The sequence below is a fragment of the Schistocerca cancellata genome, chromosome 2 (assembly GCF_023864275.1).
Source record: "Schistocerca cancellata isolate TAMUIC-IGC-003103 chromosome 2, iqSchCanc2.1, whole genome shotgun sequence".
Taxonomy (NCBI): Eukaryota; Metazoa; Arthropoda; class Insecta; order Orthoptera; family Acrididae; genus Schistocerca; species Schistocerca cancellata.
The window spans coordinates 799,676,073-799,702,956 of record NC_064627.1 but is presented as its reverse complement, the minus strand read 5'-3'; the positions used below and the strand labels follow the sequence as shown (position 1 = coordinate 799,702,956).

Sequence of the window (26,884 nt, the reverse complement as noted above, 5' to 3'; positions counted from 1 at the left end):
TTGGGCTTAGAAGTGCATTCTTAGAACCGGATTAGACATTGGAGTGGTGGAGAATAGATTATTTTGGGATAAATACAGACAGAGTCAATTAGAGGTGACTGGGTGTATGAACATTAATATTCAAGTGAATGGTGATTGTACGTGTTAAATACAATGCTACGATCATATACTTACGATTGTGAAGAGATTTATTGACAATACGGAAACTTTTATGTTGAATTTTTATTCGCTGTATGCGAGTTATTAAAGAGTATTGGGCCTGAAAATAGTTTGGACCTTATCATACTAGTATCTTTGCTGCTTGTTGTCAAGGTGATTCCACTAATAAACAAGAAGTGAAAAATAGTGCCCGTGTCTCATTACTGAAACAAGCTGGTTTCCCTTTATTAATATAACACGTATGGTCACGAAATCAGCTCCTGTTAGATCGGCCGGATGCATCCTGCTTGCACCCCTACCCACCCCTTGTCCTCTCCACCCTCCCACATCCTTCTACGCATGCCACCCCTCTGTACACATCACCGCCCCCAGCCTGCACCCCCACCCCTGCATGCTATCCCTTCGTTGTGTGCCACTGCCCCCTTCCACACCCCTCCCAGCCCCCCAACCACCTCCACATGTAAGCTATCCCATTGTGCACACCACAACGCCTCTCCCACAGCTGATAGACATGCGACCAGACAAGCCACAGTGTAACCATGCAGCTGACTGAAGAATCCTTCCTGCATCAACACACGGCAGAGATTGTACTGCGTGACCCACACCGTGCATGCGCCACCTGCCTTCTTCTCTGCAACACTGCCTGCCAGCACCCTCTTGCACACTATGAAACACTGCCTGCATGGTGCTATGTCTCTGCCACATGTGACCACCTCTACGGTAGTCAACACCTGACGGGCTGTCTAACCAGCAGACCCCCATTACCCCTCCTGCACCAGCACCTATGAGCACTTCAGAAGTATCTGAACTCCGCTTGCAAATGCCAGCACTACAGAACCGCTTGACTCAGCTGATCAATGGGGCAGCGCACCCAGCAAAGCTGATTCAGGATACCCTTGCCCCAGTTGCGCTACCGCTCATTTGCCCCCACAATGTGGTTTGCTTCCATTGAGGCAGGTTTTGCAGGCTGCTCTATCACAAGTGACGGAATGAAATTCGGGATGGTTCTCAGTCACCTCAACCTGACCACTGCTGCCCAAGTCTGGGATGTTCTTACTACCCACCCCCCTCCAGGAGCTACAGTCAACTAAGAGAATGCATCTTTTCCAGCTTTGTGGCCTCGGAACTGCAACGACATATAATTTATCGTCAACATCGTGGCAACATGTGCCTGCTGGATCACATGCGAGCACTTGCGAAACTGCACACCCTCCCTGAAGGCCTGCTTCTAAACTGCTGGCTTGCCCATCTTCCCACCCCCATTCAGGCTGTCCTGGCCTCACACGCCCATTTATTGTTACATGATGCAACAGTCTTGGCCAATAAACTGTAAGAAATCCTGAACTCCATCTCTGGTGTGGCTGCAGTGCTTAATGCTGTCTACCACTCTGCGGCTCCAGCTGGCTATTCATCCATCCCGAGCCATGACGTGCATAACTGCACTTTAACTACCTGTCTCTAACAATCCTACACCCAGCATGCAGGCCCCCCCGATCTCTACCAGATTCTGGCACACCTAAGCTTCGATACGGCATCACTTACTGCCTGTGTCGGCCGCCTACACCTCACGCAAGGTCGTGGGATCTAATCCTGGTCGGACAACAGAAATTTTTAGTCTGCCTTTTTGAAAGCAGAACACAGCTATTGAGCCACACACAATAACAACAACGATTATTAATATTATAGCGACTGAAAAATTAAAAAACAATAAAAATGCTGTCTTCTTGATGTTGGGTGCATTTTTTAAATCACAAAGTGAATTAGTGATTTTACTTATAACTTAAAAGTGACTTAAAAGTGAAAAACTGTTACTTCATGCCAGATACACAAAGTTTCCAGCACATGATATCGTATTTATATCACGTAATAAGATTGAAATTAGTTTCTGGTCACCATTTTTGGTGTAACTGAGGTAAACTCCTATTTAAGGAAAACACCCTCTTAAGGATAAAAATATCACAAGTGTCCCAGGCATTCATTAAATAAATGATTTACTGTACTTGCCTTATTACTCTCCAACATCTGTATTTTGAATCAAAATAGTTACACATCTAACTTCTCTATAGATAATTCAAATAAGATGAAGTCTACTACATATGTTATATAGTGTATTGGTCAAATTTTTATGGGGGTCAATCCAAATTAAGTGGTCCAATAAAAATTAAGTTGGTTGCTTGACCATTTTTAAATATTTTATTTTTTTAATATGTGATTACCCTATAATTGAGAAGTTCAAAACAGTTCTTTTTTTTTAATTTACCTTTCACATTTACTGAAAGGTGGCCATTTTCGTTTGTAAGCGCGGGACGATGTTTCAGTTTACAGACGTTAGCAGAAATATGAATATCTCTGCACTGGGTTAGGTTACAACATTGCAATTGACACGATTGTTTTTAGAAAAGTGTCCTCTACAACATTGTCTATTACACAAAATACCCTAAATTAAAAAATGACCAGTCAAAATTACCTCCAAACTTTGGTATCCAAACTTTCAAAAATCTACTTTTTAGTCCCAAAAATAACAAACTAGGAGTGATTTATGAGAGTCTATTTTTTTCCTACAGTTAGGTATCATACACTATTAGCCTCATATAGATCAAGAACACTTACAAATGTTTCCTTCATTTTTTATGAATTTTTGAAATTTGAAAATTTTCATCTTTTGTTACGTTTGGGGTTAGTAATCTCAGTAATATAAAAACATGATTTTTGCACAGTTTATACACCTATATGATAGCAATTTACTGTAAAAATTTCAACATTGATATCTGACTGAACAAAGATTTGAATTTTTGAAAATGAGGGAACAATTCACATTACTCTTCAACTGATCTTATGGCTGTTGCCTATTTAAATGGTTTATTGTTTCATTGTAATAAAATTTAATTGTGACATATTTAGTTAACACTATTACCCAATATTCAATTAGTTTATTTATTACTAATAATGCAATATTAAACAATAGGAGCTTTCGCTTTTGTTCTATGGTAATAAAAATGCCCACACAAGGAAGAAAGAAGAAAGCTGACAGTGAACAACTCCATTCTCTTTTCAGACCCCTAGCCACGCACGCACACGTATGCAAGCGCATGTGGGCACACGGATGTGCGCGCACGCAGACAAGGAAGAAATAAGAAAGCTGACAATGAACAACCCCATTCTCTTTTCAAACCCCTCGCTGTCCACATTCAGACGAGGCGACAGCGGAATGCAGCTGGAGCTAGTTGCGGTTGCCGACATCACTGCCTACAGATGAAAATCTGCTTTTGGATTCATGTTCTTTACAGATCATGCTTTTCTTAGTAACTTGACAGCCATCAAGCTAGGACAAAAAAAATGGGATTTGGATCTGTGTCTGTATGTGAACTCTGGGCAAAGATAAAATTTATTATATTTTTCCTGAAGAAACGTTAATTTACATCAGCATGGCAGTAAGTCAATGAGAGAATATGCCGTCTTTTAGAGTTGCAGAGGCGTGAGCTCTTTCCAATATGCTTTGTGCTGATAATGAGTCTCCACTATATCATCAAATGTAAGAAGACAAATCAGTAGATTTAAATACCTTTACACTTAGGGAATGCCTCTTTGGATGTGTCAAACAAATGAGTGGTTGCATAATACACCAACTTCCATTTCACTTGTCCCACATTTGTACAAACTTCTTTGGGTACTTTCAAGGACTACAGGAAGTGACCACGTATGGTGCTTGGTAAGCCAAGAATAGTAAGCTGAGAATGGTATCAACATGCAACAGATGCAATGTGGCATCTCTTACAGCCATTCAATTAAGCATCATGAGCCTTAATGGTACCCAAGGATTAGAAGTCGGGCCCCATACGAAATAAAATATGAGGCCTAAAATAGAAAGTAAGATAAAATGAATTTGATAATGGAAACCCGCCAATAAAACATAAATCATGAAGACAGACTACAATTTCCTATGGAAAGAAAATAATAAGCACAAAAGGGTGGTGGTTATTGAAAAGGGTGGTGTTTACTGCTGTTCAGCAAACAATTTGGAGTTTTATCAGAAAATGTCTATGTGACACAAGAGATTGATTTTTGCATGCCCTTATACAGTGCTGCATGAGACATCCTTATTTTGAAAAATGTGATAGTAGTCGAAGACAGATTACGTACACATGAGGCATTAACAGATGTACTGGACTGACAATGTGCAATTGTGTTCAGTTTTTCCTGTTAACTCTAATGCTGTCTGCCATATTTTTTCACACTCCTAACAATCTTGCCAGGTCTAAACCCTGCGTAAAATGGTAATGCAAAGCACTTTCTCTCTTCTTAAATTTTTTCCTTGTAAGTGGCCAATAGTGAAAGTTTCATTTGCATCACTGTTGTCCTGAGTATCTCTCTCATGAGCAATAGTTACGAAAGCACGCCATTCTTGTTGCAAATTGCCAATTCTCCATCCACTAATGTTGGTCACAGTATTGAGAAAGTACAAAATGGTGGCTGCACCTAGAGTTTCAGTAGAGGACTGTCAGATTTTTCTTTCTGCAAAACAGAATGGCATTGTTAGTCTTCTCCTTCACAATGATTAGGAACATCTGACATCCATTTTCTTTCACCTCTTTATACTTAGCTTGATGTTCCTGTGTCACTCTAATGGTGTCCCACGAATTCAATTATATTCCCAATGTGTGATAAGACCTATTCAAGACAGTGTATAAACAAATCTATACGAGGATTCAGGCTTCATGCAGGTAGTTGCAAACACCTAATTATGTTTTTGTCAAAATGTATCTTAAACCCAACCACAGAGTTTTCTAGCATGATTTTTTCTAGTGTGAGGACGTAAGTTTTGTTGACGTTCACTTTGATGTTGACATTTACTCGAAGGTAAGTCTTATCCTTGTAAGCACTGTCACAACAAGTATCTTTATCAGAAACAGTGGTACTCAAAGGTGGTGTTCTAAATCATATTACTGTGATGGGTCTCGTTGCCCAGGGAACAGTATTATGGAGGTCTTTTTTAAGCCTGATTTACTAAGGAGTCTTCCATGGAGTCTTCTACAGTTGGTGTATGGTTTCATTTTCCATCAACAATGATTTAGCCTAACAATGCAGCATCATCTTTACCTGCTGCTAATACAACTATGCCTTTCTCTCCGTGCAGAGCATGTATTGTCCTAAAAACTGCAGTGGAAATGTAGCTCTCCAGCATTTTGGACATGTTCAGGATTCTGGAACTTTCCCTTCTTACTTCTCTGGCGGCATCTGAGGGGAGACCAGAATAGATAATAATAATAACTGGTCACCTGTACTCTAATTTCCCTGATTACAAACACAAATAAAATGACAGCGTAATTAGTATTACCACCTCACAAAAATCCTGTGTTCTAACAAGTAAGTATTTATATTACTCTGGCAATCGCGTTTGTGTGTACAGTGATGAAAGCACATATCATTATGCTTTTAGGGCAAGTCAGTTAACATGTATTAGAAAAAGCAGATAACTTTTTACGAAGAAAAATTTTGACAAGCTTCCTTTAGTGATAATGACATCAATGCATTTCTCACAAGATATTTCTTGTGAATGTGTTAAATGACTTTAATGATGGTATGGACCCTTCGATATTTGAATGTTCCAGTATTGTTATTCTGTCACTAGGGTTCCACAAGTTTCCCAAAGTGAAATTCCCTGATATTTCCCTGATTTCCAGACAAGTTTTAGCATTTTTCCCTGACAAATTTTGAAATCTCCAGCCCAAACTCTTTGCCTTTACAAATGTCTGCTTGTGTCTGTGTATATGCGGATAGATATGTGTGTGTGTGTGTGTGCGCACGAGTGTATACCTGTCCTTTTTTCCCCCTAAGGTAAGTCTTTCCGTTCCCGGGATTGGAATGACTCCTTACCCTCTCCCTTAAAACCCACATCCTTTCATCTTCCCCTCTCCTTCCCTCTTTCCTGACGAAGCAACCGTTTGTTGCGAAAGCTTGAATTTTGTGTGTATGTTTGTGTGTCTATCGACCTGCCAGCGCTTTTGTTTGGTAAGTCTCATCATCTTTCTTTTTAGATTTATTTTTCCCACGTGGAATGTTTCCCTCTATTATATATAAAGGACTTCTGTATTTCTAAACATGTGAGCAAAAATCTTGATGTTAGTACTCATCATCTTTTGTAATGAACTGTTTTTAGATGGAGAAAGAAAGCCAAACGTTATATATGTTTCATTAAGACCACTGTGTTATTTTATTTCAATAAAGTGAAACACATTTGTGACAAAAATACGCATTTTGTTGGAGTCGCAAGACAGATTTAAAATACCTTCACTGCTTTCCGAAAGAATCTCAGAAAAACAGTAGACCTCTTGAAAGAAATGAACAAGGTTGTGAAGAGTTGTGTGAACCAACACTATAGGTGACCACCAATATGTTTGTTATCGTTGGTTAGTACTCACTGTTTATGTCTGTTATTCTAAGTTATTGTGTGATTTTTCTTTCAAGAAATACACGAGTACATAGCGTACAAACTGCCAGTGATTGCAACAACTTTCTTCTTCTTATTGTCCATACTTTCTACATATATAAAATACTTTCGAAGTGCCAAAATGGACTAGAATAAATAAAATGTCTATAAAATGCTGCACTGTACAATGTATATGCGTGAGAAAGTCGCAATTCCTGAAATCCATCACCTGTGGCCTGCCGAGGAGCACCACACTCCTGGGTTCACGGATAAACCATGAAAAACCACCGCATTACGCCATACACAGACAGATCCAGCCTGCGGGCAGATCGATGAAACTATATCTGACAGGCAGGGCCTGCAAATTAGATCCGTTAGAGATACCCACAGAAATGGCCTGCAGTTTTGGCCCATCATGGAAGTCCACTCGTGTGGCCTGTTATTCATGTGTCACAGATACCATGTCGATGAAATGATACCACGGTGATCACCGATGCAACAGATAACTTCTGCAAATACTCCAAGAATCAATACTAATGAGGATAGGAAGCAACTCACTGTAAAGATGATAGATGAGCTATAGACAGGCACATAGGAAAGACAATCACACTGTCACAACTAAGTTTTTGGCCATAGCCTTTGTCAGAAAACGAGTGTGCACACACATCCACAACTCATGCACACACGACTTTTCTCCGGCACTGCGTCAACAAGCTCTGAGAATCAGATCCAAACAAACCACTCCTCATGCCCCCCTCTGTCTCTCACTGGCAGGTGCTAGGCTAGCAGCAAGTGGTGGTGGTGACAGCACTGACTGCAAGCTCATGGGAGGGGCGGGACGGTGAGAAGAAGCAAGAATGAGAGAGTGGGGAAGCAGAGCATATACTCAGCTGGGCCCAGCCAGCGATGAAGCATGACATCTCAGTGAACAAACAATTTCATGCTTCTAAGACAAAAAACAAGATTTTACTAGTGTGATTTTTTAAATTACTTTAGATGGAAACGGAACATTATGTTTTAATAATAATAACGAAAAATGCTACAATATTTTGTTAACGCAAAACTAAGAAAGGGGGAACGCATAAGGATAAACTCCAATAGCATATTAATGTTGAAGTGAAAGGATAAATGTAACATCCATATTATCTCTGCAAAGCAAAGAAGTGTAAAAATAACTGAACAAAACATAAGTCAATGAAACCTTATGTTCAAACCAAAATGTATTGTTGATTACAACAGTGAAATTATTGGTACTGACTGCCAAGATCAGATATTAGCAGGTTTCCCTGTCATGAGGAAATTCTGAAATGGTACTGAAAAATATTTTTTACATATTTGATATGGCACTTTATAATTCATATATTCTCTACACAAAAAATGGAAAGAATCAGAATTACACCGAGTATAGACTTCAAACAGCACACGCATTACAAAATGTGCTGCCACAAGAGCTTGAAAACAAAGCGAAACGATGGGGGAATGTAAAAACTGTCTAGTTGTATTAATTATATCCCACTGTTTCGAAAACTACAACACAAGTGAAGATTACTAATCGTCCGTGAGACATCAAAACTGATACATTACCTACTTGCAAATAATAAATAATTTTTGTTAACTAATGGATCCATCACATTTACTTGTCAGACATATGAAATTATTGGTTGTGTCCCAATGTTTTTTATTATTTTAAAATTCCTTACATGGCACCAAAATACATGTACATTTTGTGCAGGTTTGAGTACATGGCAAAACAACTCAATGGTTTATATTAAACGACCTTCTTGGTTACTACACCTGAGCAATCAAAAGATTGAGTAGGCCTCGGATTGTTTTAAGTTACACAAAGCTTATTTATTTCTGCTCTTTGCTTAAGTGATTTTTTAAAGAAGCATTACACAATTACAGCCCTCAATCAACACAAGTTCTTTAACATTCTATTCTTCATTTCTACAGAAGACCTCATTTATAATGATAAAAGGCACCATATAACAGTAAATTATACTCTGCTTTCCAATTTTCTGTTTGGTATTCTATGTCCGCAACTAAATGTAATAACAACCAAATTATACTAACCCTCAAATTCATGACCCTAAATTACTTCCCAATTTTTTCACAGTACTTACCCTGATTTCATTCATTTATACCACAGAGGAACTCCACTATCAATAATGGCTTTCTGTATATGGTATCGGGCCTGGTGACCTAGCAGTAAAGCACATGCCTGGAGACCGAAATGTTATGAGATCGAATCCTGGTCAGACCCCAGAATTTTTTTCCTTTCTGTCTTTAATGTAGGATTCACCTTTCAACAATGTGAAGATTCACCAGGAACACCACTTGAGTTGTATTCCATTTTATACTTTGATCACCCCTGGTTGGATAACTAGGGTAGGTTAGGGACATGCAAGTCATTGAACTGGCCTTCAGTTAAAAGGCTTGCACTTGGCCATCAAATCTCGACATTATCAGCATAATGTATAGCTTAGCATGAAATTCATTTTTTAGGTTTTCTGACCTAGGTTTACTTGCTGAGCAGCACGCTATGTACTCGACTTGACTCCTGCTACTGATGCAGACAGGAGCACCACAAAAAATACACACGGGAGGAAAATTAATAATTCAGTATAACCGACACACACTTATTGCATAAATAAATTTTAGCTCTGACTACGAAGTCCTTCGCAAAGGAGTTCTTGGATAAAAAGTTATCTGTTTATTTTGCATGTCAAATTTCGAAAAAATCCCTAACTTGCAATGACTGCATCCAAACACCATTGTCAAGTCCGACTGTCATGGAACTGGTGAGGCTTCCACTTGCATGTCCAGAGGATGGAATCTGATGGGCCAAATTAGTTTATTATGACAAGGAAATGGCACAAACTGATTTGGCACCCTCTATGTCCATGTTATGTCTGCGTTCTCTATCCAACGTTGCTTGCTGCGCCACCACTCACATTGGGCAGTAAACTACTTTGCTAGATAGGATACATTGCTACTCACTATACAGCTGAGTTGCAGATAGGTACAATGAAAAGACTGGCAAACAAGTAAGCTTTCGGCCAAAAAGGTCTTCATCAGAATCAGACACACACACACACACACACACACACACACAAAACCACAGTCTCTGGCTGCCGAGGCCAGTTTGTGTATGTTGTCTAATTCAAATGAAGACCTTTTTGGCTGGAACCTTATTTGTCTGGCAGTCTTTTTGTTAAGCCTACTTGCAACGCAGTATCTCAGCTATATGGTGGGTAGCAATGTATCTTTTCATAATTTTATCATTATTTCGTCCTGAATTTTCCACTGTTTGACTTTGCTGGATACAGTGGACAAACATAATCTATGGATGCAGAGAATCACCTCAATATGCACCATTTCTGTGATGTAATCCAGCCAATCAGACGCATCTTCTGGGCATAGAAGTGGATGCCTCACCAGTTTCACACCGGTCAGATTGACCCTCTGGCGACGATGGAGGCAATTGTTGAAAGCTTTTAATTTTATCCGAATATGACAAGGCAAGTAAAACTAAAACTTTTTATTCAACCTTTAGTTCTACTCTTAATAAATCCCTTGCAAAACAGTATATATTTCCTGAATATCTAAAACGTGAATCACGATTTGCTTTCTGCTTATCCAGTACCAGTGGCACACCAGCCTGTTCCCTTAATATTCAGCACAAATTTGTCATAAAAAAGATATTATCAAAGGGAATTTCAATTATTTACAGACAAGAAAGAATGAAGAATAAGTTTTAAAGACACAGATCTTCAGTGGTGCCTGTTTTCGGCATACATGTGCACCACACAATGTATAGTAATTTTTTTTCCGTTAGTATTTACCCCGTCTAGTATCGAATCTACTGTACACTAAATTTATTAAATTTAACTTTGCAGCTGGATGCCCTTCTTGTCACCATAGTCATCAGTTGCTCAAGGGAGGGAAATTGTGTGGACCACCTGTCTGAAGTGAGTATTTTTTTTTTTCAAGGTGTGATTGTATTTTAACTCAAAATTGTTAAGGCTTTCGTGGCCATTTGTTGACAAACTGCCTATTGGCTTCTGTCTCGGGTTCTTCGGCCGACGTTCATCTAATGATTTTTCTGACGTTTCGCCAGCACGAGTGGCTGGCATTGTCAAAGCTTCACTCTCCATTGCCGGTGGTGGACTGTAGGCGAGCTCACGGCCGCAGGCTATATGTACCTGGCGCGCCAACGTCCGAGGGCTTCTCCGCGGTCATTTCCGGTGCAGTTCTCCTCTTGCTACCTGCGACGGTCGTTCGCTGCAGTACGGGAAGCCAGGATCTGTTTACCTTAAGGCTTTCCTCTTTCTTGTTGAAACTGTTCGCGTGTTTTTGGATTTCTACAGCTTCTCTGAACAAGCGCGTGTGATAGTGATTCTCTACAGACAGAACTTCCGTGTCGGCGAATTTTATTACGTGGTCGGTCTCATTCAGTGCGTGCTCTGCCACGGCCGATTTCTCCACCTGCCCCAACCTGCAATGTCGCTTATGCTCTTTGATCCTGGTGTTAATGGATCGTCCAGTCATTCCGACATAAACTTTTCCGCATGTGCAAGGTATACGGTATATTCCCGACATTGCAAGTGGGTCTCTCTTCTCCTTCGCCGATCTAAGACACTCTTTGATCTTCCTTGTCGGTTTGAAAATCGTCTATACGCCGTGTTTGCACAATATACGGCCGATTCTGTCAGTCACTCTGGGAATGTATGGCAGAAAGGCCGTACCCGACATTTCTTTTTCTGGTTCCTTACTTCGCCGAGTGTTTGGCTCTGTTACACTTCTAATGTAATTTGTGGAGTACCCATCGCTCCTCAGAACAGTTTCCAGGTGTTGCATTTCTCGTTTGAGATGTTGAGGCTCACATATTCGTCCTGCTCTCGTTACGAGCATACTAATCATGCCTCTTTTCTGGCTCGGGTGGTGGTTTGACAGTTTGTGCAGGTATCGGTCCGTGTGTGTCGGTTTTCGATACACGCTGTTTCCCAGGTTTTCGCCGTCCCTTGTGACCAGCACATCTAGAAATGGCAGTTTCTTGTCCTTTTCTACTTCCATGGTAAATGTTATGTTGGCATGGAGGCTTTTCAAGTGTCTCAGGAATTCACCGAGCTGTTCTTCACCATGGCTCCACACCACGAAAGTATCATCGACGTACCTGTACCACACCTTAGGTTTGCAAGTCGCCGAGTCCAGTGCCTGTGCTTCGAATTGTTCCATGAAGAAGTTGGCCACCACTGGACTGAGAGGACTACCCATGGCGACGCCTTCCAGCTGTTCGTAGAAATCGCCATTCCACGTGAAATAGCTCGTGGTGAGACATGCATGGAAGAGCTTTTTGATGTCTTGCGGGAACATGGAACCGATGTGCTCCAGAGCGTCGCTGAGTGGCACTTTCGTAAATAACGAAACAACATCAAAACTGACCAGTATGTCGTTTGGCGCAAGTTTCAGTTTCTTCAGCTTCTCAATGAAATGTCCTGAGTCCTTAATGTATGTGTCGGTCTTTCCCACGTGTGGCTGGAGCAGAGAGGCCAAGTGTTTCGCCAGTTTATACGTTGGTGAGCCAGAAGAACTAACGATCGGTCTCAGTGGAACGTTGTTCTTATGGATCTTGGGTAATCCATACAGCCGAGGTGGTAGGGCTTCTGTGTTGCGCAGGTTTCTCTGTATGTCCGCCGGCAGAGAAGATGCCTTGATTAATCGATTCGTATTCCGAGTGATACGCTGCGTCGGATCTGCGCTTAGTTTTCGGTACGTCGTCAGATCTAATAGGTCTCGGATCTTTTGCTCATAATCTTCGGTCTTCATTACGACGGTCGCATTCCCCTTATCGGCAGGCAGTACCAATATACTCTTGTCGGCGTTGAGATTCTTAATGGCTTGTACCTCTTCTTTCTTCAGGTTGCAAGCTGGTGGTTTTGCTCGGCGCAGTATCCTGGCTGTTTCAGTGCGTATTTCCTCTGCCCTTTCACAAGGAAGGGTCCGAATGGCTGCTTCGGTGTTGGCAATGATGTCCTCCATAGGTATAGTTCTCGGGATGATAGCAAAATTCCCTCCTTTTTGAAGAACAGACACTTCCTCTTCGGTCAATTGTCATTCAGTGAGGTTGACCACTGTGTGTGACATGTCGGGAATCGCCTTGTCGGTCTGCTTCCGGCATCTTTCAAACTTTTTCTTTTGCCGCTCGGTGCAGCGCTCGAGTTCGTTCTGCATGCTCCTGTGAGTGGTGCTGTCGATCTTGTCCCAGTCGTCTCGATGCATTCTGCTACTTAGTTGATAGAAAATGTCCAGAAGTTCCTGATCCGTTCTTGCCAAGTCTCTCCGTGTTGTATGTATTCGCTCACGAAGAAAAGCTCGTTCCATTCTGCCGTAGATACGATGTGCTTGGGCGGTGGTGAATAGGCGCTTGCATCTCAAGAACCTCGGTGTAGCACATTCATCTCGGCACCGTGACAGAAAGGCGAGAGAGGACATCAGTCACGCTTTCTTCTTCCGTCGTTGGTCAAGACGTCGGTACAATCTGCAAATCTCCTCCCCGTAGAGGCGTAATACAAAATTGTTAAGGCTTTCGTGGCCATTTGTTGACAAACTGCCTATTGGCTTCTGTCTCGGGTTCTTCGGCCGACGTTCAACTAATGATTTTTCTGACGTTTCGCCAGCACGAGTGGCTGGCATTGTCAAAGCTTCACCCTCCACTGCCGGTGGTGGACTGGAGGCGAGCTCGCGGCCGCAGGCTATATGTACCTGGCGCGCCAACGTCCGAGGGCTTCTCCGCGGTCATTTCCGGTGCGGTTCTCCTCTTGCTACCTGCGACGGTCGTTCGCTGCAGTACGGGAAGCTAGGATCCGTTTACCTTAAGGCTTTCCTCTTTCTTGTTGAAACTGTTCGCGTGTTTTTGGATTTCTACAGCTTCTCTGAACAAGCGCGTGTGATAGTGCTTCTCTACAGACAGAACTTCCGTGTCGGCGAATTTTATTATGTGGTCGGTCTCATTCAGTGCGTGCTCTGCCACGGACGATTTCTCCACCTGCCCCAACCTGCAATGTCGCTTATGCTCTTTGCACCGGACCGATACCTGCAGCGAACGACCGTCGCAGGTAGTAAGAGGAGAACCGCACCGGAAATGACCGCGGAGAAGCCCTCTGACGTTGGCGCGCCAGGTACATATAGCCTGCGGCCGCGAGCTCGCCTCCAGTCCACCACCGGCAATGGAGGGTGCAGCTTTGACAATGCCAGCCACTCGTGCTGGCGAAACGTCAGAAAAATCATTAGATGAACGTCGGGTGAAGAACCCGAGACAGAAGCCAATGTATTTTAACTGTTTGAGTTTCACATTTATTCATGTGATAAGTGGGTAACAGCCCAGCATTTGCCAAAACAAGCTTGGGAAACCACCTAAAACCAACACTCAAGTTGACCAATGCAATAACCACCATCGTCAACCCACAGTGAGGATTCGATCTGGACCTGGCTCACCTTCCTATTTCTCATGCTAGTGTGCTATGCATTACACTACACAAGCAGGCAGACATTGTACAGGCAAGAAGATAATTTCAAACATAACTGAAATTTGGAAAAAAAGAAGAAGGGGAATAGGGGGAAGAGAGAGAGAGAGAGAGAGAGAGAGAGAGAGAGAGAGAGAGAGATGATATGCTATGAAAATAATCTACTTCCAATGTTTACAATTATCTATAAAAATACTTTCGACTAAATGATTGACTTCTTTGCAATTAATTCTCCCAGATAAATTGACTATTGCAATAACTAATGTTCAAAAGCGCATGAAGCTCTGGCAAATGTACATGTTCATTATAATTAGCAACTAATTAGCAACTCTTCTGCCAGGTTGCAAAAGCAAACAAAAGGAAATAGAGAAGAATGGCTAAAGACGGAAATTTTTTAAAAAATCTGGTCACCTCACATATGACTACTATTAGTACATCATCAGCAACTGATCCAACAAATAAATACTATTGCAATATCCAGGGTGGAGTAATGACACTGTAATACATAAACATCATTGTTTCACTAGAACATAGATCCAAATAGATAATCTTACTGACAATAATATGAAAAGCATTGAGTCCTGCTCAACCACGTAGAGGAGTTATTGAGTGGAAGACAGGTATAATGAAAGAGACTGCTAGATATTATTCTGCTATCAGATTACATCCATCAGATGTAGACAAAACAAATCTCTCTCTCGCAACCCCCCCCCCCCCCCCCCCCCACATGCCCCCGCAGGCACTGCCACTTTCTCTCTGAGCAGTGATCTTTCTTAGGGTGGGTGGTGAGTGGTACAGCAGAAGACGTGTGAGGTAAGGACAATATCATCCTGGGCCGCTAGGTGCAGCCAGCTGTGCTGGATGGGGCCCGGGGTGGGGCAGAGGTTAAGGGAGAGGCAAGAAGCGGAGAAGACGATGCAGATATGCAGGTGGGACAGGAGGATGTAGGGCTGGGGTGGGAGCAATGAAGGAGATAGTCTTGCGGAGGACAGGTTAGTGTCAAAGAGGTTATGGGAACAGAGGACGTGTCACAGGGAGAGTTCTCACATTTGATATTCAGAAAAGCTGCTGTTGGTGAAACAATCCTAATGGTACAGACTGTGCAGCAGTTTTTGATGTCATACCAAACACACTGCACTGGGCAGCATACTCAGCAACTGGGTGGTCCAGGTTTCTCTTTGGGACTGTTTGAATGTGGCCATTCACATGAACAGATAGCAAAGCCTATCACTGCCGCACCTAGCAGCCCACTATCCTACAACATCCCTACATGGTTCTACAGACAGCACTAATGTCTCCCCCACTCCCTACCCTGCTACCCCTAACTCTCCCGACTCTTCTCTTTTGTACCCCCAGCACTAATCCCAGCGAGGATCGCTGCTCCCTCAAAAGTCGTCGAGCCTTAGTGCCCACAGAAGACAGTGGCCACGTGTGTGTGAGTTATGCTTATGTGACTGTGTGCGAGTTTTGTTTTGCCTACATCTGATGAAGGACTTTATCTGTTACCTGAATAATATCTACCAGCCTATTTCACTGTACCTGTCAACCACTCAATGTCTCCACTACATGCTGAGTAGCAATCTATCCTTTTCTACTGTTACCCATTGCAAGTTTTCCACTGTAACTTAGATGACAATGTCGCTACACAATACAGTATGTGGTTCAAGAACACTGCTCTTACAGGCAGGGTAATTCCCATTCCAGAAACTTCTATCCCAATAATGAAATTTGCAATCACATTTACAAAAGACTTAAATAGAAGCTCTGGCATTGCACCTGCAAGATAATGTCAAACAACAATGTTTTCTATAAAGGCAATTGCATAATAAAATTTCTTCAATACATGGTAAAAGTAATCTGATATAGTACTTTTTTGTAGTGTGAACAAGTGTTCAAGGAAACTGGCATCACACAACAATGTATTAAAACTACAACAAAAATGCACAGTACAGAAAAACTGAACTTCACAATATCACATTAGAACTTACAGGTTTGATAATCCACTTCTCCTTTCCACAATTCTTCTCCCAAGCCTGACGTAACATCTTGCTATCCTGTGGTAACACATAGGTTCGAGGAATGAATCCAAACCTGGAATACAAACTCACATGCATTACTTCTCTTCAGAAATACAAAAAGCTGGCATCATTTTAAGTACATAAAATTCTTCTCTTAAAAGTACCACAAACATAGAGAGAATAATTTACTGAAATAGGTAAAATTGTTACTCACCAAATATAGGAAGTACTGAGTAGTAGACAAGCACACTTAAAAATAAAATGTTGGGTATTATCCACCTATCACACAAAGTTCTTCAACTGACGATAACAAGCAAACACACACATACACAGACTTTGAAATGAGAGAGAGAGAGAGTCAGTCTGTGTGTGTGTGTGTGTATTATGCAGTTTAATGATGGACCCATGTCTCATCACACGTGACAATGTGCTTCAATAATCTTTCCCTTCTTGTCAGAATTGATTCAGAAGTGTCTCACAGATCTCCAACCTGACCTGTTTTTGTTGTTCCACTAACAACTTCGAAATCCACTATGCACTAATTTTTCTAAAGCCAAGCTGTTCACTGATAATGGTAAGCACAGCCAATGCCAATATCTACGAGGGCCATTTTCTTTCTTTCTTTCTTTTCTTTTTTCCAACCTCCTATAGGCTATAAATAAAAGACAAGTTCATAGAAAACAATTATTTTATTACTAAAAGTTTTGTACACTTATGGTTACTTTCCAACATAATCACCAAAAACATTGAAACATTTATCGTACCTGTGGACAAGCTTTGCAATACCCTCTTCAAAAAATGCTGCCACCAATGGTTGCAAATGAGCACTGACGTCGTTTTGAAGATCTTCGTTGGTTTGAAAGTGCTGCCCTCCTAGCCACGTCTTCAGTCAGCATTCCTCTTCGTTTGATTTGAATGACCAAATTTGCATTTCACTTCAGGAATTGTGTTGATCCATTACAACGTTTGTCCATACACTGCTGGCACAACCCAATGGCTCCTTGAACGATTTCAATGGGACATTTTCGATCATCCGCTGTACAGTCCTGACCTAGCACCCAGCTACTTTCACCCTTTCCCTGAACACGTGGCTACGAGGGCAGCACTTTCAAACCAAAGAAGATCTTCAAAACAATGTCAATGCTCATTTGCAATCATTGGCGGCAACATTTTTTGAAGAGCGTATTGCACAGCTTGTCTACAGGTACGATAAATGTCTCAATCTTTTCAGTGATTAGGGTAATAAAATAATTGTTTTCTATGCACATATCTTTTATTTATGGTCTAACAGAGGTTGGGGGGAGGAGGGGGGGAGGGAGAAGGTCCTTGTACCTCTGCCGTGATTTCTTCAACAGTGCATTGCTAACCAACTTCAATAACCTCTCTAACAGCACAGATGTTATCAGTGAAACTTGACCTTGGGCGTCAAGCATGACCTTCACGTTCTACATTTTCTTAGCTGTCCTTAAATTGTCTGCCCCTACGTAAGCACTCGCTTCTGCAACAGTGTAGCGTCTCCAAACTGTGCTTTCAAACGAGTTAAAACCCCCTGAGGTTTAAAAACTATATGACAATACATTGCGTACCAGAAGAAGGAACTACTCGCTCATTGCTGTACTGAGACCAGATGAGAGTGCAGCAGCAAACCAAGCTGCTTCCCCCTCCTTAATGCACCGATCTTCAATCCCCTGCTCCACCATCCTTCTTGGAACTGCTTGTTCAGTACAATGGCTTAATTGCAGTTTATATCAGAACCACCCTAATATTAAACATATGGTATTTGTTTGTGAAGTCTTAAGGTGTTATTCACAATGATGAATTGATTAACTTCCAATGAAGCTAACTTGTGGTATACATACACTGCCTGACAAGAAAAGTTAAGCACCTAGAAGACACGGTCCGATGTCAATATAACTTTGTAAACGTACACATCAGCATGTATGTAAATAAATAAATAAATAAATACAGATGCAATTATATGTGACAAGTAGAATGGCCACCCTAGTGTATTAGTGTTTAATGTTGGTACCAAGCCTGATAGAGTATATAAAGGGGTGTTGACAGTGTCAGATGTTGAGTGATCACTGAAGGATACAGATATGCCACATACACTTCTGCGATATGTTTATCAGTATCTGACAGAGTTTGAAAGAGGCCTTCTTGCCGGTCTCCACTTGGCTAGATGGTTGAATCGTGCAATATCGAGAGTGTGGGGCATTCTGGTGCGATAGTGGCTGCATAGAAACGTCAGGGCAGGCATGCTCGTCCTCAATGTTCTGTCGATCACATCTGTGACCAGAACATGGGATGACTGCCATATTGTGCACTAAGCACATCATAAATCCTTCACATCTGCACCTGCTATTCCAGAACAACTAATGGACACTCTGTAACATTCTGTGTTATCCCACATCATTGGCCAGAGACTAGCAGCAGCCAAACTGGGGAATTATCGTCTCATGTGCAGGCTGCCACTAACACCACAATGCAAAATGTTGATTGGGAGTGGTGCTATGACCAGGAAGCATAGACTGCTGATACACAGCTTTGCACTGTGTTCAGTAATGAATAGCAGTTCAGCAGTACCTCCAAAGACCACCATTGCCAAGTACAGTAGCAATCTGGGGAGGTGGCTCATCCTTCCAATCCTTTGGAGAGGCACACTGGTATTACTCCTTGTATCATGGTGTGGTGAGAGTTTAGGTATGACTTCAGATCACAGCTGATAGTGACAGGTGGAACTCTGACAGAACAATGGTACAGCACGGACACCTTGCATCCTAATGTGCTACCTCGCATATGACAGTATCAAGAAGCCATTTTTCAACTGTGTAATTTTTCAACAGGACAATGCTTTTACACACACACACACACACACACACACACACACACACACACGTGTGCCTATGACCTACCTGCATGTTGCTGCAATATTCCTGTGGCCAGAAAGATCCCTGGCTCTATCCCTGATAGAATGTGTGGAGCCAGCTCAGATGTCTAATTCATCTCAGTGTCAGTAGCCAGGATATCAAGGGCCTAAGGAGAGGCTACAATGGCTTTATAACACCTATGCCAACTTAATCCATGGATGCATCCATACCACAAGGGGTGCAATGCTGTAGTCTTAAGTGGGCTCATACTACCCAGTTCTTTGTAAATTTGACTTGATTATGTAAGCATACTATATCATCATATACTCTCTTAATTTGTGAAGTTTAATTTCTTTCCCTCCTCCCCATCTGTGTACTTCACTATTTTATCAGACTAAGCAGGCTCCAGCTGCTACCTGTGGCACACCAGTGGAACAGCAAGTTACATATTTTGCTTTCTCCAACATTGTTTTTTTTTAGTGTAATTCTTAAATCACTCTTGTATTTTAACATTTAAGAGGTGCAATCTCACATTTTAGTAACTGTAAAGTGTAGGTTCGCTCAGTCTGTAGCACGTCTGTCATTTCCTTTGAGCAGCCAGTGACACAGTTCATAAGGTGTCAGTCTCCACTGCTGACACATGCGAATGGTAGAAAGTTGCATATTCAGTTTTCTCTTTGTGCTTTTATAATTGATTTTTAAGTTAGCAATACTAGTATGGACAGGATGTGTGTGGCCATGGGAGGAGGTGGCTTCAGTTCACAACCAGCTGAAGACACTTTTGGCCACGGTCAGCCGTCTTGAGGCTGACTAGGAAGTAGTGGTGACAGAGAATGTGGCACATTACAGTGAACACATCAGGTCTGTCTTGTTTCACACATGAGCTCTGTCACCGATGCACCCTGCAGTGTACCCAACATGGGGTATCCGCACTCACCGCTGGGTGAGAAGCAGGTTGTAATGTGTGTGTGGCTCGACGCAAAGAGTCAATATGGAGGATGGCCATCTGGCCTCACCCATTCAGCCTGTGAGAGGACTAGGACTGCTTCTTCAGCAGCATCTGAGCATGTGCACAGGGAGAGGGATTTGCTAGTTATAAAGAGCTCCAATGTAAGGCGTTTTATGGAGCTTCTTAGGGAAATGGCACACATGGCAGAAAGAAGTACAATATGTACTCAGCAAGTGTCGGTGGGGGGGAGTGTCTCATTCAAGATGTGCACATTATACAGATATTATTTGTACAAAAATGACAGTTTTTACATAGAAAAATACATTTTTTGTCACATAGAAATAATTACATTAACTAAAAAGGGGTAACAAAGCTTTTATGTGGAGATAGATTTAATAACTAATGAGAAATTAGATGAATTTATGGTTTAATTCTAGTATTTGTAACAAAAACTCAATCAAACAAAGAGGAAAACAGAAACTGAGACATCATTTAATATTAAGCTGGCACTCTTCGCATGTGTGTGTCGATTTTTAGCAGGGTCATCTTTCAGATTATCTTCACAGAATATAAAACTGCACATTCTCCATCATATGAGGGTGAATCAAATATAAATAAGAATTTTTGCTTTCCATGACTTTTTGTAAATGGAGAGCTCTGCTCATTGTTCCTTTTGTTTCCAGTGATTGTTGTCATTCTGTTTCTTTAGTCAGAATCACAATGCCAGAGCAAGAGTTAGTCTCAGCTGTTATACAACAAATTACAGTAAAAATTCTCACAATAGAGAGTGTAAAACCGCCCGAAATTTTGAAAACACTTGCGGCACAGTTTGGGGACAACTTCCTGGGAAAGACAAGTGTGAGACAGAAACAGTTTTTACAAGGACGAGAAACAGTTGAGAATGCAGCTCACCAATGTTGCCTGAGGAGCAGTATGACTGAGGAGAATATTTGCATTGTTAGCCAGCTTATTGAAGACAGTCACAGAATAACAGTTGTTGAAATTGCTACCGAGGTTGGAGTAAGCTGTAGTAATGCTTAGGCAATAATTACTGATTGGATTTCAGAAAGTATCCTGAAGGTAGGTGCCTCATCTTCTCACTGCAAAGCATTAATTTAATTGTTTCAAGGGGTGCAAGTGGCTACTGACATGCTTCCAAACTGAAGGGAAACGTTTTTTGCACTGGACCATGCAACATGGGTGCACCACATTAGACCCCAAAATCAGAAAAAAAGCAACTAAAAGCACGAATCTGCACCTGTAGAAATCAAAAACTCTCTCTCCACAGGGAATGTTCCTGCAATGGTCTTTTTTGATTTTAAAGGAGTTTTTCCCATCAATTTTCTCCAACAAGATCCTATTGTGAATATTGCATTCTACTGCCAACTTTTTGGTCGAAACAAAATATGCATATCACCAGAAAAGGTGCATATTTTTAATCTGGGATGTGATCATGCTTAACGACCCCACACAGCTGTCCAAACTCGATAAAAAATTCGGGAACTGTTATAGGCCACACTACAACCTCCTCTGTACAGTCTGGACTTATCGTCCTACAATTTTTATTTGTTTGGATCACTAAATGAAGCAGTCAGAGGACACAGGATGGCCCTGCCTAAGTGTTTATGCACAACTGGCTGTAGTCAGAGCCACATTCATTTTACGAAAACGGGATCAAGAAATTACCTACCCACTGGGAGAAATGTGTTTTCTGTTCAGGAGACTATATAGTAAAATAAGTTCATTTGTATCAATTTTTCTGAAGCTTATGTAAATGTATAAAGCAAAACCCTGTTTATATTTGATTCACCATTGTAAGAATTGCGCCCTGTTATCATCAGCAAAGGTTGAAGCTTTCATCCTTAATCTCCAGCTTGCCACAGCTCTGGCTAACTGGCCAATATAAACTTTTTTGCATTGCTCGCGTGTGATTTTTATACACACTACTTTGTGTCAAGGGTTGCTATTTGTATTTACTACTGAAAAAAGATTTTGATATGCTAATGGTTAATATAAAATGAAGGTCTGTAGTTGTGAGAGTAACTTTTTCGCAAGATCGTCCGACATTTTGCCAGTACATGGGATTTTCCACCAAGCTCTGTAACTGTTGAGTGATTACTGTTGGCTAGCATACAGAAGCAATGTAATTTTTGCATTTTATTTTTTCATAGTATATAATAAATCAGGGCAGAGCTATACCCATTGCAGGAAGCAATATGTTTGATGGTCTGGAGTTCCGTTTGGAAGGCTGTTTCAGGTAATGGAAGAGATGTGAGGCGGAGCGCCAACAAATGGAAAGCTGCATGTTTGTGGCTGCATTAATGCTGGGAGCTTGCAGGGATTACCATAATAGTAGCTCTTTTTTCCGTATAAGCTAAATAGGTGTCTTTGTACTACAGGCCCCCAAAATTTTAAGAATAGCCTCCTAGCTCCACTGTAAACTAATTATTATTATTATTATTTTTTTTTTTTTTTTTTATATTGCATGTTTAAATGGTTAACATGTGTGTAAGTCTTATGTACTGTTTGTCTGTTTTTGTGACATTCACTTGTCACCTGGAGATGGCCAGAGAAGCCAAAAGTCAGTTCATGAGCAAATAAATACAATTTTGCAGAACTTTAGGAAGTGTTTGCCTTTTTAACATTATCATGTTCTGCCAAACACCAATGGAAAATTCAATTAATGTCATGAAGTGTGCTAATAAATTGCAATTAACTGTCATGTGAAGGATATTATTGAAACTGGAGTTAACAGCCACACAACATATTTGATGTAACAGGGCTTGTTTACATAATGCACTCCAAAATATGTCAACATTACATGAAACTGTACTTCCTTGGTTCCAATGAAAGCTATCAAGATTGGCAAGAGAATGTGGATTAGAAGAAATGCAAAACTGGTGCAGAACCCGTGATAAAGTTAAGTTCACTCATCTGTGCGAGTTCAATAGTTTTGATCATAATGTGCACGAAGACGTAAATCCAATTATCCACCAATGTATCTGTGCCAAAAACAAAAACTGTTGCAGTTATGAAACTATAAACTGTTGACATCATGTGTGCACAATCAATATATTGCTGATCAAATAACAAACTTCTCAAATATAAAAATTAATATGGATTAGATCAAAATATTAAATATGCTCCGCTATGCAAAGTCCCTGAAAAACAGCTAGATGTGCTAAAAGTAGATCTTTAACATGCTTTAGATGAGGATGTTTCTATGAAACACATGGTAGGGCACCATTTGAGAACTACTGCTACTGATAGTGACAAACTCTCATGCAATGAAGTCACTATATTAAGCAAGCTTAAGAAGAAAATAACCTCCAACAAAGTCATCACTAATAAAGCTGATAAACAGTTTAATTCTTTTGAACAAAGGTGTTTACCTTACCAAAGTGAACCATTTAATTGATAGTTTCAACTACCTACACCTACAAAAACATCAGACTGCAGCTTTCACTGAATACGTAAAAACCACCACCTAATCATGGAAAAGTATTATATCTAAAACTAACATCCATATGCTAGTTAATAAGAATCGTATGGCTCAGAGATTATATGACTTACAAAATTACATAAAGATGGTGTTACAGTACATCCAGTAATGTTGTCTTTCTCTGCTCCTTATTAGCTACTAGTGAAAGAGCTAGATTATATCATTCAGAAAAGACCAGTTTTAAATCTAAGTTTAGTATAAAACATTCTAATCTCTTGTTGATAAAGATAAACAGATCTTTTACACAAATCAACAGTAAATACTGTAGAATTAAATGACAATCAATACTGTTCAAAAGTTTGGCTAAGATATGTCAATGATATGCCGTGCTGTAGACTGGTACCACTAGACAATTGGGTACATTACTACTGCATTTAATCTCATAAGTTTACAATGGAGCTGGGAGGCTCCTCTTAAAATTTCACGCACCAGTAGTACAAGAAGGCACTTGTTTAGCATTTACAGGAAAAACAGCTACTGATATGGTAATTCCTGCAAGCTTCCAGCTTCCACAGAGCCGCGAACAAGCAGCTTTCCATTCGATTGTGGATTGCCTCATATCTGTATCAATTAGCCACCAGAAAAGCTAAGGTTTCACGTATAAATCTGTTTCTTTCTACGAGTGTTATAATCGAAGAAAATCGGAATTTCATAAACCACACTAAAATACCCAATTCCGCTTAAAGTAGACGTTCGTATGTCCAGATTCACAATGAAGTAGGTCCCAACCTGAAATTAAGCTTTTCAGTGTGGTTTTCAGAATGTAGATTTTATTGGAGTATCAATACTGCATTATTTCGTGTTTGGTTCTTTATTATCGTGGCATTGAATGAAGTAAAGACCTGCACCTGGCGGCCGTACTTCCCCGAATAGGGGCCTCCTGGCCAACAATGCCACATGCTCATTTCATTTTATCGATAGTGCTATACATGCCAGAAGAAGAAAATGTGCACTTGTAATCCAGCAATAAGTTGAAACTAGTCAATAGTATGGGACGAAACGCTTCGTTTCAAACAAATTGACTGCCTCAGCGGAAAAATTAATAATAACTAAATTTCTTTAGCAAACCGATGAAAATAACTTCACCGTTCTGCAAGGCGATTAATACTTGATTGTTATAAACCTGGAATTAAAATAAAACCAAAAAACTGAAACGAATAACATAATTTAGCCTTCCATAATTATGTTATTTATTTTATCTATAAATCTACGAAATCTATGAATTGATGGCTCCCGGCCACAGAAATCCGTCTTGTTTTCATTTGACGTGAGATCTGTAAACGAAGAGGAAACAGCAAAATAATTAAATGTAAACAGTATGTCCCAGAAAAGTTTTCCGGGTAGCACCTGGTTGCTTGCTACAACCACACTTCCACAAGTAGCCACAAGCGGGAGAATGCACTGTTCATAAGCGACTGGCATCTTCTCTAATGAAGCTAACTTAAACAATTGTGACATCACGCTCATCGCAAGCAGTTTGCTGTTATGAAGTATTGCATAGTCTTTCGTCCTAATGCATTTAAAACGCTTTGTTGTTGGCAGACGTTTGTGTGTGCAGTTTGTTTTCTTGTAAATGGCGCACTTCCCTTGCAACGTAAGTTTTACTTGATTTTTTCTCCCGTTTATGTTTTATTGCTGCAATATAATTCTACAGTAGCAAGGTAGAGTAATATTCTCTGTTAGACCATCAGTTGTTAGCAATCAAAATTACAAAAATTTAATTGAAAAACTAAAACTCTGAAAAATTTCCGGAGTTCTAAAAAATTCCCCTTGTTTATACCGGTTTCCTACCGGATGAAAAAAAAATCCTGGGTTTTTCCCGGATCTCCCGGGGCATATACACCATGTAACTTACATACGTATTCACATATGTAGCTGTTACCATACTAATGTATGACAAAACATAGACTTACACAAATGGGATACTAATACATGCACCCAAAAAATCAAGTAAATTAAGACTACTCAAAGCAAACAAGGCACCAGACCAACAGAATTCCAATCTAGTTTTTCATAGAGCATTGCGGAATTAGTGCCTTTTCTAGCTTGCATTTGTAGAGAATTTCTTGCCCATCGGATAGTCCCCACTGGGGAAGAGTGCAGGTTACTCCTGCTTCCAGGTGAGAAAGAATGGGTGAACAGAATTGCAGACCAATAGACGTCTATTTGTTGTAGAATTCTAGAGAATATTCGAAACTCTGAAAAAGTGTTAGAGGGGGGTGGGGGGACAGAGAGAGAGAGAGAGAGAGAGAGAGAGAGAGAGAGAGATCTTCTCTCTCAGAATCTACACCTATGTCAATACTCCACTAACCACTGTGAAGAGCATGGCGCAGGAGGATACATCCCACTGCACCAGTTATTAGGGTTTTTTCCCTTGTTCCATTCACATATAGAGCATGTGAAGAATGGCTGTTTAAATGCCTGCATGCATGCTTAATTAATCCGATTTTGTCCTTGCGATCCCTACGATGGTGACACATAGGAATTTTTTGTATATTTCTAGTCATCATTTAAAGCCGGTTCTAGACACTTTGCAAGCAGGCTTTCTCAGGATAGTTTACAACATCCTCACAAGTTTTCCAGGTCAGTTTCTTCAGCATCTCTGTGACACTCTCCCATGGGTCAAACAAACCTGTGACCATTCATGTGGGTCCCACACATTTGAGCAATATTCTAAGATGGGTTGCATGAGTGATTTGTAAGCAATCTCCTTTGTAGACTGATTGTATTTCCCCATTATTCTACCCATAAACGGTAAATTACCATCTGTTTTACCATGACTGGGCCTTTGTGACCATTCCATTTCCTATACCTACGAAGTGTTACTTGATGAGTTGATTGAGTCCAGCTATGACTCTTTGAGGCCGGAGTCAAAAGATACTACATTTTTCATTTTGTGAAGAGCACAATTTTACATTTCTGAACATTTAAAGCAAGGTGCCAATCTCTGCACCACTTTAAAATCTTATCAAAGGTCTGACTGAATATTTATGCAGCTTCTTTCAGACAATACTTCATTACAGATAACGGCATCATCTGTGGAAAGTCTGAGATTACTGTTAACATTGTCTGCAAAGTCATTAATATAAAATATAAGCAGCAAAGATCTCAACACTGTTCCTTGCGCATACCCAATGTTACTTCTACATCTATCAATGACTCTCCATTCAAGATAACCTGTTGAGTCCTCCCTACCAAAAAAATCCTCAATGCAGACATAAATGTTGCTTAATAACACCATACAATTGTACTTTTCGTAACAAGCATAGATGTGGTACGGCATCAACTGCTTTTCGAAAATCGAGAAATGATGCATCTATCTGACTGCGCTGACCCAAGGCTTTCAGTACACCATGTGAGAAAAGAGTAATTTGGGTTTTACATTATCGATGTTTTTGGTATCCACATTCATTGGCATGAAGGAGGTTATTCT

At 40.7% G+C, this 26,884-nt stretch overlaps 1 protein-coding gene across 5 annotated transcripts in view; it reads right to left on the bottom strand.

Moving 5' to 3' along the window:
* LOC126162655 (tubulin monoglutamylase TTLL4-like) overlaps positions 1-26,884 on the bottom strand; it is a 246,392-nt gene that overhangs the window by 140,684 nt on the left and 78,824 nt on the right. For all 5 annotated transcript variants that reach the window (XR_007535095.1, XM_049919293.1, XM_049919296.1 and 2 more), the window contains exon 9: positions 16,101-16,203. Coding sequence is in view for 4 of the 5 variants with exons in the window: in XM_049919293.1 (XP_049775250.1) it covers positions 16,101-16,203 (103 nt within the window). In the remaining variant the exon portion in view is untranslated. The remainder of the gene's footprint in view (positions 1-16,100; positions 16,204-26,884) is intronic.